At 46.6% G+C, this 12,699-nt stretch overlaps 1 protein-coding gene across 6 annotated transcripts in view; it reads right to left on the reverse strand.

The window, feature by feature from the left end:
* Positions 1–314: 314 nt before the first annotated feature.
* The window catches only part of sorcs1 (sortilin-related VPS10 domain containing receptor 1), a 148,940-nt gene continuing 136,555 nt past the window's right edge, over positions 315–12,699 (reverse strand). For 2 of the 6 annotated variants that reach the window (XM_068596411.1, XM_068596410.1), the window contains exons 22-27: positions 11,803–11,915; positions 8,916–9,050; positions 5,689–5,788; positions 4,776–4,881; positions 4,045–4,202; positions 315–958 (exon numbers count right to left, since the gene is read on the reverse strand). In XM_068596411.1, coding sequence (XP_068452512.1) covers positions 747–958; positions 4,045–4,202; positions 4,776–4,881; positions 5,689–5,788; positions 8,916–9,050; positions 11,803–11,915 — 824 coding nt within the window. In that variant the 3' untranslated portion in view covers positions 315–746. Of the gene's footprint in view, positions 959–3,871; positions 3,922–4,044; positions 4,203–4,775; positions 4,882–5,688; positions 5,789–8,915; positions 9,051–11,802; positions 11,916–12,699 lie in introns of all 6 variants that reach the window. The other 4 variants (XM_068596413.1, XM_068596414.1, XM_068596412.1 and 1 more) reach the window with 4 other exon arrangements.

The raw sequence follows: 12,699 nt of genomic DNA on the forward strand, positions 1-12,699 counted from the left end.
GTTAGTGGGCTAGTCCTCCTGTTGGCCTCCTCCAGCCCTACAGGGGAGATGTTAGTGGGCTAGTCCTCCTGTTGCCCTCCTCCAGCCCTACAGGGGAGATGTTAGTGGGATAGTCCTCCTGTTGGCCTCCTCCAGCCCTACAGATGTTCTATCTGCTCAGCTGGATGCTGCAGTGGAGCATTGACGCGTCTTACAAACTGGTCTGTATGGTGAGCAGCACCAGAAGCATTAGATTAACAGCGCATGTTAAATGTATCCAGAAAAACAAACCCTGTAGTTTTGTTAATAAATTAAAATCCGAAAAAAAGGAAATGTTTCAGTAGAAAATGTGTATTGTGCCATTAATCAGCTTTCCAAGAGACAATGGACCAAAAGCTTTGAAGTACCATATTCACATTGTAGAACATTTCTGTTTAGTATGACACTTGTTATTAAAGTACACAAATTTATAACATAGACATTCATGATTGACTAAATAAATGTGTAATTCACTTCAATAACATACTTCATGAAAGTATATTCATATGAATAAATAAAACACTACTGCTGTTAGCTTCATACAACAGCAAAACAATTTCAGATATGTAAGCAAAACCAAAACATTGTTGCTTATTTCTTTTTTTCCCTCTGAAGATCATGCTGGTGTTCCCTCTGAATTATGGATCTGACTTAAAATGTTTAATTCATCGCACATATGTTGAAATAAAATGAAAACCTGTACACAGTTTCTTCTGGTTTGAACAGTGTCAGCAAGGTCCAACATGCACAGGTATAAAGCTCAAAACCTTTGTGTCCCAAAAGATACAAAACAAATCCATGACGCAGCTGGAGAGGTAATCCAGTGCAGAGATCAGACGATGTACGTGGGGAGCTCTGTGGAGAATGTCACATGTACATGAGGTTTCAAACATCCTGCGGATGAAGGAAACAGGCGTCAGAGGACGAGCGGTACGAGAAGCTGAAGGAACAAAGAACACGAAGGCTTTAGATATGCAGCGACACGTTCATTGACTGTTGGGGCTGAAACACGACGTTAAATATGTTAGCAGACAGTTGAGACATCCAGCAGCACCAGCAGCACCACAACGTTAGTGTTCATTTGGTTGTGTTGGTCCAACATGTGTTCTTTGAGCCCTGGTTGGTCTCCTCTTCAGGGGCTTCAGCTGCAGCTCGGTGGCCAGTTAGCTGCTCTTTAAAACCAGTTCTGTGTGAATGCACCAGCACCGGGTTCAGTATTAGAAGCATCTGGTTTCTGTTTAGAGTCCATCACATCGGTGTGACGAAAAGTTAGCTTTTTACTAGCAACTCTTATCTCTTTACAACCTAAATACGCCTCATGTTGCTAGTGGGACTGTTGTTAGTGAGACTGTTGTTAGTGGGACTGTTGTTAGTGAGACTGTTGTTAGTGGGACTGTTGTTAATGGGACTGTTGCTAGTGGGATTGTTGCTAATGGGACTGTTGCTAATGGGACTGTTGCTAGTGGGATTGTTGCTAATGGGACTGTTGCTAATGGGACTGTTGCTAATGGGACTGTTAGTGGGACTGTTGTTAATAGGACTGTTGCTAGTGGGACTGTTGTTAGTGGGACTGTTGCTAGTGGGACTGTTGTTAATGGGGCTGTTGTTAGTGGGACTGTTGTTAGTGGGACTGTTGCTAGTGGGACTGTTGTTAGTGGGACTGTTGTTAGTGGGACTGTTGTTAATGGGACTGTTGCTAGTGAGACTGTTGTTAATGGGACTGTTGCTAGTGAGACTGTTGTTATTGGGGCTGTTGTTAGTGGGACTGTTGTTAGTGGGACTGTTGCTAGTGAGACTGTTGTTAGTGGGACTGTTGTTAGTGGGACTGTTGCTAATGGGACTGTTAGTGGGACTGTTGTTAATAGGACTGTTGCTAGTGGGACTGTTGTTAATGGGACTGTTGCTAGTGAGACTGTTGTTATTGGGGCTGTTGTTAGTGGGACTGTTGTTAGTGGGACTGTTGCTAGTGAGACTGTTGTTAGTGGGACTGTTGTTAGTGGGACTGTTGCTAATGGGACTGTTGCTAATGGGACTGTTAGTGGGACTGTTGTTAATAGGACTGTTGCTAGTGGGACTGTTGTTAGTGGGACTGTTGTTAGTGTGACTGTTGTTAGTGGGACTGTTGCTAGTGTGACTGTTGTTAATGGGGCTGTTGTTAGTGGGACTGTTGTTAGTGGGACTGTTGCTAGTGAGACTGTTGCTAGTGGGACTGTTGTTAGTGGGACTGTTGCTAGTGGGACTGTTGTTAATGGGACTGTTGTTAGTGGGACTGTTGCTAGTGAGACTGTTGTTAGTGGGACTGTTGTTAGAGGGACTGTTGCTAGTGGGACTGTTGTTAGTGGGACTGTTGTTAATGGGGCTGTTGTTAGTGGGACTGTTGTTAGTGGGACTGTTCGTGATGAGACTGTTGCTAGTGAGACTGTTGTTAATGGGACTGTTGCTAGTGGGACTGTTGTTAGTGGGACTGTTGCTAGTGGGACTGTTGTTAGTGGGACTGTTGTTAGTGGGACTGTTGCTAGTGGGACTGTTGTTAGTGGGACTGTTGCTAGTGGGACTGTTGTTAGTGAGACTGTTGCTAGTGGGACTGTTGTTAGTGAGACTGTTGCTAGTGGGACTGTTGTTAGTGAGACTGTTGCTAGTGGGACTGTCGTTAATGGGACTGTTGCTAGTGGGACTGTTGTTAGTGGGACTGTTGTTAGTGGGACTGTTCGTGATGAGACTGTTGCTAGTGAGACTGTTGTTAATGGGACTGTTGCTAGTGGGACTGTTGCTAGTGGGACTGTTCGTGATGAGACTGTTGCTAGTGGGACTGTTGCTAGTGGGACTGTTGCTAGTGAGACTGTTGTTAATGGGACTTGCTAGTGGGACTGTTGCTAGTGGGACTGTTCATGATGAGACTGTTGCTAGTGGGACTGTTGCTAGTGGGACTGTTGCTAGTGGGACTGTTGCTAGTGAGACTGTTGTTAATGGGACTGTTGCTAGTGGGACTGTTGCTAGTGAGACTGTTGTTAGTGAGACTGTTGCTAGTGAGACTGTTGCTAGTGGGACTGTTGCTAGTGAGACTGTTGCTAGTGGGACTGTTGCTAGTGGGACTGTTGCTAGTGGGACTGTTGCTAGTGGGACTGTCGTTAATGGCCGCCGGAAGGAAGAGGAAGTCTTTCTTTCTGTCTGCTTCTTAATGCTGGGAAGACCAGACATTGATTGTTTCAAGGTCCTGTGTCAGTGCTGGTGGTCGTAGTTAAACACTATGAGGACCCGTCACTATCTCTTCAATGTAAAAAAAGATTGATTTGTGCTTTAGAGTGAATTTTACCAGATTTAGTTACTGCAATATAACAGTTTCAAGTTGTTAAGTTCCACAACATTATCTACACCTCTAGCTCTCAAAATGTGCATTGTCCTGTTGAATACAAGCTAATGACAATATCTGTCCATGTCAAACCCTACTTATTCATATTTATAGAGCCACATGCAAAGTTTATATCCCCTGAAAAAAAAGGATTGTCGTCATAAATTCATAAAGGAGTTGGGTTAACATCTTCATGTTAGGTCATTACAATCAAGTATGAGAATAATACAGGTGGGTGACAAACTACAGGAAGAACATGAATAAATCAGGAGAAGCAGATAAATACAAAGGAAACGTCTCCACGCACTAAATCCTTTGATGGATATGAAAACGATGAATCACGACGATGCCGTTGCAGCACCAAGTTTCACAATGTGGGAAGTGTGTGAGCAAACGTCCTGCACTGGATGTTTCTCCAATCTGTCACTCATCTGTATTCTCAGGTGATTAACGGTGACAGCGCTGAAGGGGTTAATGCAGAAGCAGCTGTTTTCATCAACATACTCATTTGTTTTGCTTAGCTGTCGTTGCCCCGAGACCGGACCCTTTCCCTTCTGAGGAACACAACAAGAAGCACAGCATGAGTCTGGTGAAACACGATGGAGGGAGGTCAGCAGTGAGGAACACAATGGAAACGCCCGTCACGGATTAGAGAGTCGAACCAGAGCGCGTCTTACCTTCAGGCCGCGAGTTCAACTCCGTGTCCAGAATCTCCAGAGAGAGCCCGGCGGCCCGCTGGGGGCCGGCGGCGCTCTCTGGTGGACCAGCCGGACTCATCATTTCTTGTTCTTTTTCGTTCTGCATCTGCGCATAGACGTTGAGGCCTGGGATCTTCCTTGAGGAAAGAGTTACAGTGAGGCAAAGGGACAAAGACAAAGGCCAACGGGGCAACCAGAGCCAGGACACCCGGAGCCGTCAGACATTCCTCATCTACTCAACTTGTTGCTGACTGAATCGGGAGATGGAGCTCAGCTGCATGAACATCAGTATTCACTCAGGTCCAGAAGCAGTACAAGCTGTAGTTTGATATGTTCTCCCCACATCTTCATCCCTCATGCCCTTTTCCTTTCAAACTGCAGCTCGGACATAATTTAACATTTCTGAAAGGTCAACTGCTCACGATCAAAGGGCTTATTATTGATAGCGGCTGAATTCTGACTGACATTTCTTTTGCAGAGAATGTCCTGACAAAAGAATCTCCACAGGAATCCAAAAGACGAGAGCAGCGGTTTCCTGTTGAAGACGTCTGACAGGCCGCCGGCCTCACAGGCAGCTCCTGTTTACTGGTGTCAGGACGCCGTGACGCCTCCCACCTCCTCCTGCCTCCGCCCACCTCCGCCCACCTCCTCCCACCTCCTTCCGCCTCCTCCCACCTCCTCCCACCACACAGCAGACATGAACACTTTACCTCTTGAATTTGTAGATAACGAATACAGCCAGACCCATGACCACCACTGACAGCAGCATCAGCATGGCAGAGCCGCTGTGGTTCTTGCTGGTGTCCACTAGGGGCGCTGCAGAGACGGGGAGACAAGAGCCGCAGAGCGTCAGCATCATCACCTGCTGCGCTTCCTCACAGCTGAGTCCTGCAGCGAGCAGCCAACACCTCCATCTACACCTGTTACATCATTATTAATACCTTCTGTATTATGACTTCTCTTCCTCTTTATGTTAACAGCATTTAGGGCAGAAGAGGCACACTTACTCTGTCCGAGTGTCTCTGTGTCGCTACATGCTGGGAGCCAATCAGACACAGGCATGAGATAATAATAGACCTGATTGTCCACTACGGAAGCCCAGAAGCAAACTTATTCAAAAGCGAATGTAACGAGAACATCTTAATGTTATTCCAAATTAGCGTTATGATGATCCACTTATGCAGAATATTTAAGTGCATGTCCAAATGAAAATGCAATAATGACATTGAAAATGTAATGTCACATGAGTTTTTATTTTCCTTTTCAAAAAGTTAAACTATTACTTATTTTAATAACATAAAACTACATTTCAACATTGAAACGTGACGGTTGAGATTAAATGTGGGTTTGACTCTAACAAACGACATTTTAATGTTTATAGAACGACCATCTGGTGACATTGACGACGGATTGTTGCATTTTCATCTTGTAAAGTTTTACTCTTATGACTCATCCATATAGATCATCATGACGTAATTGTGAAATGACATTTTCCATTTCAGTTTATATTTCCATCAGATTCGGACCCCGATGGGCTTCCGTAGGCGAGTGACTCAGGTCTCCTGGTCGTCTGCATGCTTTCAGCCCGTCCCACTACGAGCTCCCAGCATGCTCTCTGTGTACCTGCTGATAGGTGAGCGGCGTACACGGTGACTTGGACGCCGGGCCGCAGCGTGAACTGGACCAGGTTCTGGTTCAAGGCGCCGAGCAGAACCTCAGAGAGCTGTAGAGACACAGAGCAGTTTGATTTAGTGGAAAAGAAACATCATTATTATTGATTATTGTTATTATCTTCAAGCTCCGGTTGGACTCTGTAATAACTCTGCTCTGACATTTCGCTGCAAATCATTTTGTTGTCCTGCTCGTCTCACACGTCCAAACCGTTAATGTCAAACACAAACATAATTGAGTCCAAATATCAGCTTGACTTCCGCAGTGTTCTAGTTTTAATGTCTGCCGAGTCAGTCGGGGAAGGACTGCCGAGCGCAGACGGTGGACAAAATAACAGAAACTATTGTCTGCTCACAGGTCGCAGAAGAAGCTGCACAGATGTGATCGAGCCGCCGCAAAGAGGACCACAAAGAGCAAAGAGGACCACAAAGTGGACCACAAAGAGGACCACAAAGAGCAAAGAGGACCACAAAGAGGACCACAAAGAGGACCACAAAGAGCAAAGAGGACCACAAAGAGGACCACAAAGAGCAAAGAGGACCACAAAGAGCAAAGAGGACCACAAAGAGGACCACAAAGAGCAAAGAGGACCACAAAGTGGACCACAAAGAGGACCACAAAGAGCAAAGAGGACCACAAAGAGGACCACAAAGAGCAAAGAGGACCACAAAGAGGACCACAAAGAGCAAAGAGGACCACAAAGAGCAAAGTGGACCACAAAGAGGACCACAAAGAGCAAAGAGGACCACAAAGAGGACCACAAAGAGCAAAGAGGACCACAAAGAGGACCACAAAGAGCAAAGAGGACCACAAAGAGCAAATACAACGTTGTGTGATAATTATCTGTGTGTGAAACTCAAAGAGACTCATGACATCACACACTGGTTGGTGGACTTCTCCTCTGAAATCTGATAGAAATGTGATGCTGCATTTGTTTTGCCTGATAAAAAACAAATGCTTTAAATAAGGCTTAAAACTAAATATGCCTTTTAAAAAAAATGGTTAGAGTCCCCCAAACTTACCTGAATTATGCATAACTGTAAGCTTTAATAAAGAGACAAGTGATCTGCACAGTTCTCATGACCTCAGAGACAAAGCTGTGTTTGTACGTTCAACATGTTTCTTCCAGCTCTGAAGTCTGTCACATGGAGGTCTGATGCCTCCAGTGGACATGTGAGGAACTGCAGCGTTTGGGTTCATTTCTCAGACGTTACATTACACCTGCATATTTAATTTATTGTTAATATGAAAATATTGACTATTGCAGCTTTACGTTCTGACCAAATAATGACAACATTATGCAAAACAGACAGAGATGAGCACAAAGGACCTGATGCAGCTTAAACATTATGAAGATGTGCAGAATCTGAAGAAGCAACACAACAATCTGTGCTCTCCTGTGTGTGTGTGTGTGTGTGTGTGTGTGTGTGTGTGTGTGTGTGTGTGTGTGTGTGTGTGTGTGTGTGTGAGCCTCCCTCTGCTCTCAGACTACAGAAACCTCAGAACCTCTAACGTTGCTCTAAACCAGGCGGATTACCCTGACCCACAGCCATCATCTCTTTCCCCACACGGAGCCTTTCTTTTATAAATCACTAGCCAGAGGCTCTAAACTTTAGACTCAGAAGAAAAGTATATTTTTCAATGATACTTTCAAACCAAAGAAGTGTTCTTTCTCAGATGCATCTGCACTCGTGCTGCAGCCGCATAGAGAAGCCACCACCTGAACGAAATATGTCTTTTTATGTGTGCAGTGCTAGTTTTTCCTCTGCAGAGGCTCCATTTATCTCATCTGCCTCATTTGCCAAATTAATAGTGATGTGAGTAATTTCTGTAGTGCTTCATTCTCCCTTTTATATTTCTTAGCAGTTTAAATTTAGACTATGCTATGACTAATTACTTTGTTCCCACTGTATACCAGGGTCAGTAAATCTATTACACATTCTAATAAGCAGGGCGCGCTCCACACTTTTAACATGCCAACCTTGAATGAGGATTTATGGCTGGCCTTTGGGAGAGAGGATCTTTCCAGGCAATCAAGCAGGTGTGTGAGCGCGGAGGGAAATCTGATTGATTTCCTTCCCACTTTCCTTCTCTACACATGCCGCTGGAATTCTTCCCACGAAGAGCAGCTCCAGCGCTCTGATCGGTCGTTATCTATTAGCCAGGCTCAGAGCTAATTCGGTCCATCTTGATACGCCGGTGATTTAGTGAACCAATCAAGCGTGACCATTTCTTTGTCTGGCTCCTTTAGGCTCGGGACTCCGGCTCGCCTCCTTCCCTCCTTCCTCCCTCCCGTTTCCTCTCTCTAGCTCCCTCCTCATCCCTCCTTCCCTCCCTCCTCCCTCCCTCGTCTTCCCTCCTACCTCCTCTCTCCCTCCTTCTTCCCTCCTCTCTCCCTCCTACCTCTTCTCTCCCTCCTCCCTCCCTCCTCCTCCCTCCCTCCTCCTCCCTCCCTCCTCTCTCCCTCCTACCTTCTCTCTCCCTCCTCCCTCCTCCCTCCTTCTCCCCCCCTCCTCTCTCCCTCCTCCTCCCTCCCTCCTCTCTCCCTCCTCCCTCCCTCCCTCCTCCTCCCTCCCTCCTCTCTCCCTCCTACCTCCTCTCTCCCTCCTCCCTCCTCCCTCCCTCCTTCTCCCCCCCTCCTCTCTCCCTCCTCCTCCCTCCCTCCTCTCTCCCTCCTCCCTCCTCCCTCCCTCCTTCTCCCCCCCTCCTCTCTCCCTCCTCCTCCCTCCCTCCTCTTCCCTCCTCCCTCCCTCCTCCTCCCTCCCTCCTCTCTCCCTCCTACCTCCTCTCTCCCTCCTCCCTCCCTCCTCCTCCCTCCCTTCCACAGGATGTGACTTGGGGGAGTTTAAAAGTCGTTCCCCCTGATAACTTGTTAATACTTGTCAGGCTTATTGATGAGTCTATTGCAGAGATTCCTCAGGCGTATTCCAGAATTAGACTCTGAGACCTGGACCTGCTTCCACAGATCGATACTGACACCTGCTGGAGGAACAAGGAACTCAAGTCTGGGAGCAATTACTGCTGCTGCTGGCAAAGAGGATCAATGTGACAGAGAAAGAGGTCGTCGTGAGCTTCTGCTCGGTGTCCTGGGAGAGCGAGAGGAGGAGGAGGAGGAGGAGGAGGAGGAGGAATCCCTCCACCTCTCGGCTGGAGGAGGAGACGAGCTGCAGCCGACTCACCTGATCCAAGTGAGCAGCGCTCTTCTCTGCTTTGCCCTCAGTCAACAGTTTGTCAGGAAGGAGGAAGAACTCGGCCGCGGTGGGTAAACCTGGCAGGATGGAGACCAGCAGCTGGGCCTCTGCCACGCCCGAGGCCTGGAGGAGAGAGAGAGTTCATCCTTTCATCCAGAAGCTTCATGGAGGAGTGATGGAGGGGTGATGGAGGAGTCATGGAGGAGTCATGGAGGAGTGATGGAGGAGTGATGGAGGAGTGATGGAGGGGTGATAGAGGGGTGATGGAGGAATGATGGAGGAGTGATGGAGGAGTGATAGAGGAGTGAGGGAGGAGTGATGGAGGAGTCATGGAGGAGTGAGGGAGGAGTGATAGAGGAGTGATAGAGGAGTGATGGAGGAGTGATGGAGGGGTGATGGAGGAGTCATGGAGGAGTGAGGGAGGAGTGATAGAGGAGTGATAGAGGAGTGATGGAGGAGTGAGGGAGGAGTGATGGAGGAGTGATGGAGGAGTGATAGAGGAGTGATGGAGGAGTGATGGAGGAGTCATGGAGGAGTGAGGGAGGAGTGATAGAGGAGTGATAGAGGAGTGATGGAGGAGTGATGGAGGAGTGATGGAGGAGTGATAGAGGAGTGATGGAGGAGTGATGGAGGAGTGATAGAGGAGTGATGGAGGGGTGATGGAGGAGTGATGGAGGAGTGATGGAGGGGTGATAGAGGAGTGATAGAGGAGTGATGGAGGAGTGATAGAGGAGTGATGGAGGAGTGATGGAGGGGTGATGGAGGAGTGATGGAGGAGTGGTGGAGGAGTGATGGAGGAGTGATGGAGGAGTGATGGAGGAGTGGTAGAGGAGTGATGGAGGAGTGATAGAGGAGTGATGGAGGAGTGATGGAGGAGTGATAGAGGAGTGATGGAGGAGTGATGGAGGAGTGGTAGAGGAGTGATGGAGGAGTGATAGAGGAGTGGTAGAGGAGTGATGGAGGAGTGATAGAGGAGTGATGGAGGGGTGATGGAGGAGTGATGGAGGGGTGATGGAGGAGTGATGGAGGAGTGATAGAGGAGTGATAGAGGAGTGATGGAGGAGTGATGGAGGGGTGATGGAGGAGTGATGGAGGAGTGATAGAGGAGTGATGGAGGAGTGATGGAGGAGTGATGGAGGAGTGATGGAGGGGTGATAGACAAGTGATAGAGGAGTGATGGAGGAGTGATGGAGGAGTGATGGAGGAGTGATGGAGGAGTGTATATTGAGTTTAAATGAACTGTTTAGTCTTTTCAGAGCATCACATTACTTTTGTTTCAAGTTTAAATTTCCCTTCGTTATTCTAGATTAGTTATGAGTTTGATTATAATATTAGACAAGAGACATTCATTAGAAAAACATTTTAAGAGTTCTAGATTTGGTGAATGTTAAAATATCATTTGTTAAAACATCCTTTTGTAAACTTGATGCAGACCTGACTGGATCACTGAACATTTAAACAGTGAATGATAAAATTGATCAAATAGTGTTCTATTAATTTAAAATATGAATTGTTTCAGAGTTCAACATAAAATGTCTCAACAAAACATCTGAACCTGTAATGCGGTCGATGGAAACACAACAATATGTATCATGAAGCACGAGTCGTGTTAGTATTACACTTATTATGGAAGTTATGATGATTTGCATTCTGTTGAATACATTGATATAAATCCTAACATTAATATTAATATCTTCCCATCCTGAGCACGCAGGTTGAAGGCCGACGTGCTCCTCAGCTTCAGCAGGTCTCCAGGAATATATATATATATATATATATATATATATATATATATATATATATATATATATATATATATATAGAGGTTAGGGTTAACCTCTATATATATATATATATATATATATATATATATATATATATATATATATATATATATATATATATATATATATATATATATATATATATATATAGAGGTTAGGGTTAACCTCTGGTGAGGTTTCATATTACATCCTATACTGTGTGTGTGTGTGTGTGTGTGTGTGTGTGTGTGTGTGTTCTGGGATGTCACAGGACAAGTGACGTCAGTAACAATAACAAAACAGACACGTTGACTGAAGACAGAGCAGCCGGGTTTATTTCTGGCATCGATTCAGATTTTACGGCATCAGAATGTGTGAAAACATGATGAGACCCAGAGCTGGACGAACAGAGGTCAGAGGTCACTAACAGAGGTCACCAACAGAGGTCACTAACAGAGGTCACTAACAGAGGTCAGTGGTCAAAAACAGAGGTCACTAACGGAGGTCAGAGGTCACTAACAGAGGTCAGAGGTCACTAACAGAGGTCAGAGGTCACTAACAGAGGCCACTAACAGAGGTCACTAACGGAGGTCAGAGGTCACTAACAGAGGTCACTAACAGAGGTCAGAGGTCACCAACAGAGGTCACTAACAGAGGTCACTAACAGAGGTCAGTGGTCAAAAACAGAGGTCACTAACGGAGGTCAGAGGTCACTAACAGAGGTCAGAGGTCACTAACAGAGGCCACTAACAGAGGTCACTAACGGAGGTCAGAGGTCACTAACAGAGGTCACTAACAGAGGTCAGAGGTCACTAACAGAGGTCAAAGGTCACTAACAGAGGTCACTAACAGAGGTCATTAACGGAGGTTCAGAGGTCACTAACAGAGGTCACTAACAGAGGTCAGATGTCACTAACAGAGGTCAGAGGTCACTAACGGAGGTCACTAACAGAGGTCACCAATAGAGGTCAGAGGTCACTAACAGAGGTCAGAGGTCACTAACAGAGGTCACTAAAAGAGGTCACTAACAAAGGTCACTAACAGAGGTCACTAACAGAGGTCAGATGTCACTAACAGAGGTCAGAGGTCACTAACGGAGGTCAGAGCTTTACCTGGACCAGAGAGGTCTTGATGACTCGGCTCACGTCCAGCCGCCATTCTGCAACGTCGGGGTTGTGGTCGTCCAGGTTGGAGGAGAAGGCCAGCAGGTGAGAGCGGAAATATTCTGCAGGCAGAAGGTAAAGGTGTGTGAGCTGCTTCTGCTCTCCCTCCGCCAGTAAACGGTTCAGCCTTCACATTCTGCTCATGACAGGAGAAGTCCATTGATTATTCCTCTCATCTCGAGTCCCGCTGTCATTGATTCCTTTCAGTCCTCATCATGGCCGCAGTGGCACTGACGCAGCAAGAAGCATGAAGCGTGACGAGCACACATGTTGAGAACAGGCCGTTTATCCGGAGGAGACGATCTATATCCTTGCTTATGATTGATGTCTCCATGAAAGTTAACCATAAAAAAAGAAGGAAAACTGATGAACGCGGGCAAATCCAATCAGGTGGATATTGAGCTGCGTTTTCAAAATGTCTGCAGGATCCAGAGTTCTTTAGAGGAGAGAGTTTAAAGAAAGCAGCAGCAACGTTCAAATGTCTCCTTTTCTTTTACTCCTGGAGAGAGAAACGCCCACAAACACTGACCAGAGCGCCCGCGAGGCCGAGGAAGCAGAAGCTCTCCTCATGGAACCATCTTCTCTTGCTGGACCGACCACGTGGTTTAGTGACCGCGCGCTTCAAACTGTGAGCGCCGCCGCCGCCGCTCGCAGGCGTGAAGCATGAATGTCGCTGGAGGTAAGACGGACCACGGCTTCGCCGAGCTCAGAACGAGTCCTGTCGTGCTCTGGTGATGAGCGCTCACCTCACGGCAGACGAGTACAGTCACAGCTGTGTGTCCACACATGAACATTATTCATGAGAAACGTTCATCAAAAGCACAACTCTCTCTTGAAAGCTGACTC

Source organism: Clinocottus analis, unplaced genomic scaffold, assembly GCF_023055335.1.
Source record: "Clinocottus analis isolate CAN_PGR_092001 unplaced genomic scaffold, fCliAna1.0.p SCAF_37, whole genome shotgun sequence".
Lineage (NCBI taxonomy): Eukaryota > Metazoa > Chordata > Actinopteri > Perciformes > Cottidae > Clinocottus > Clinocottus analis.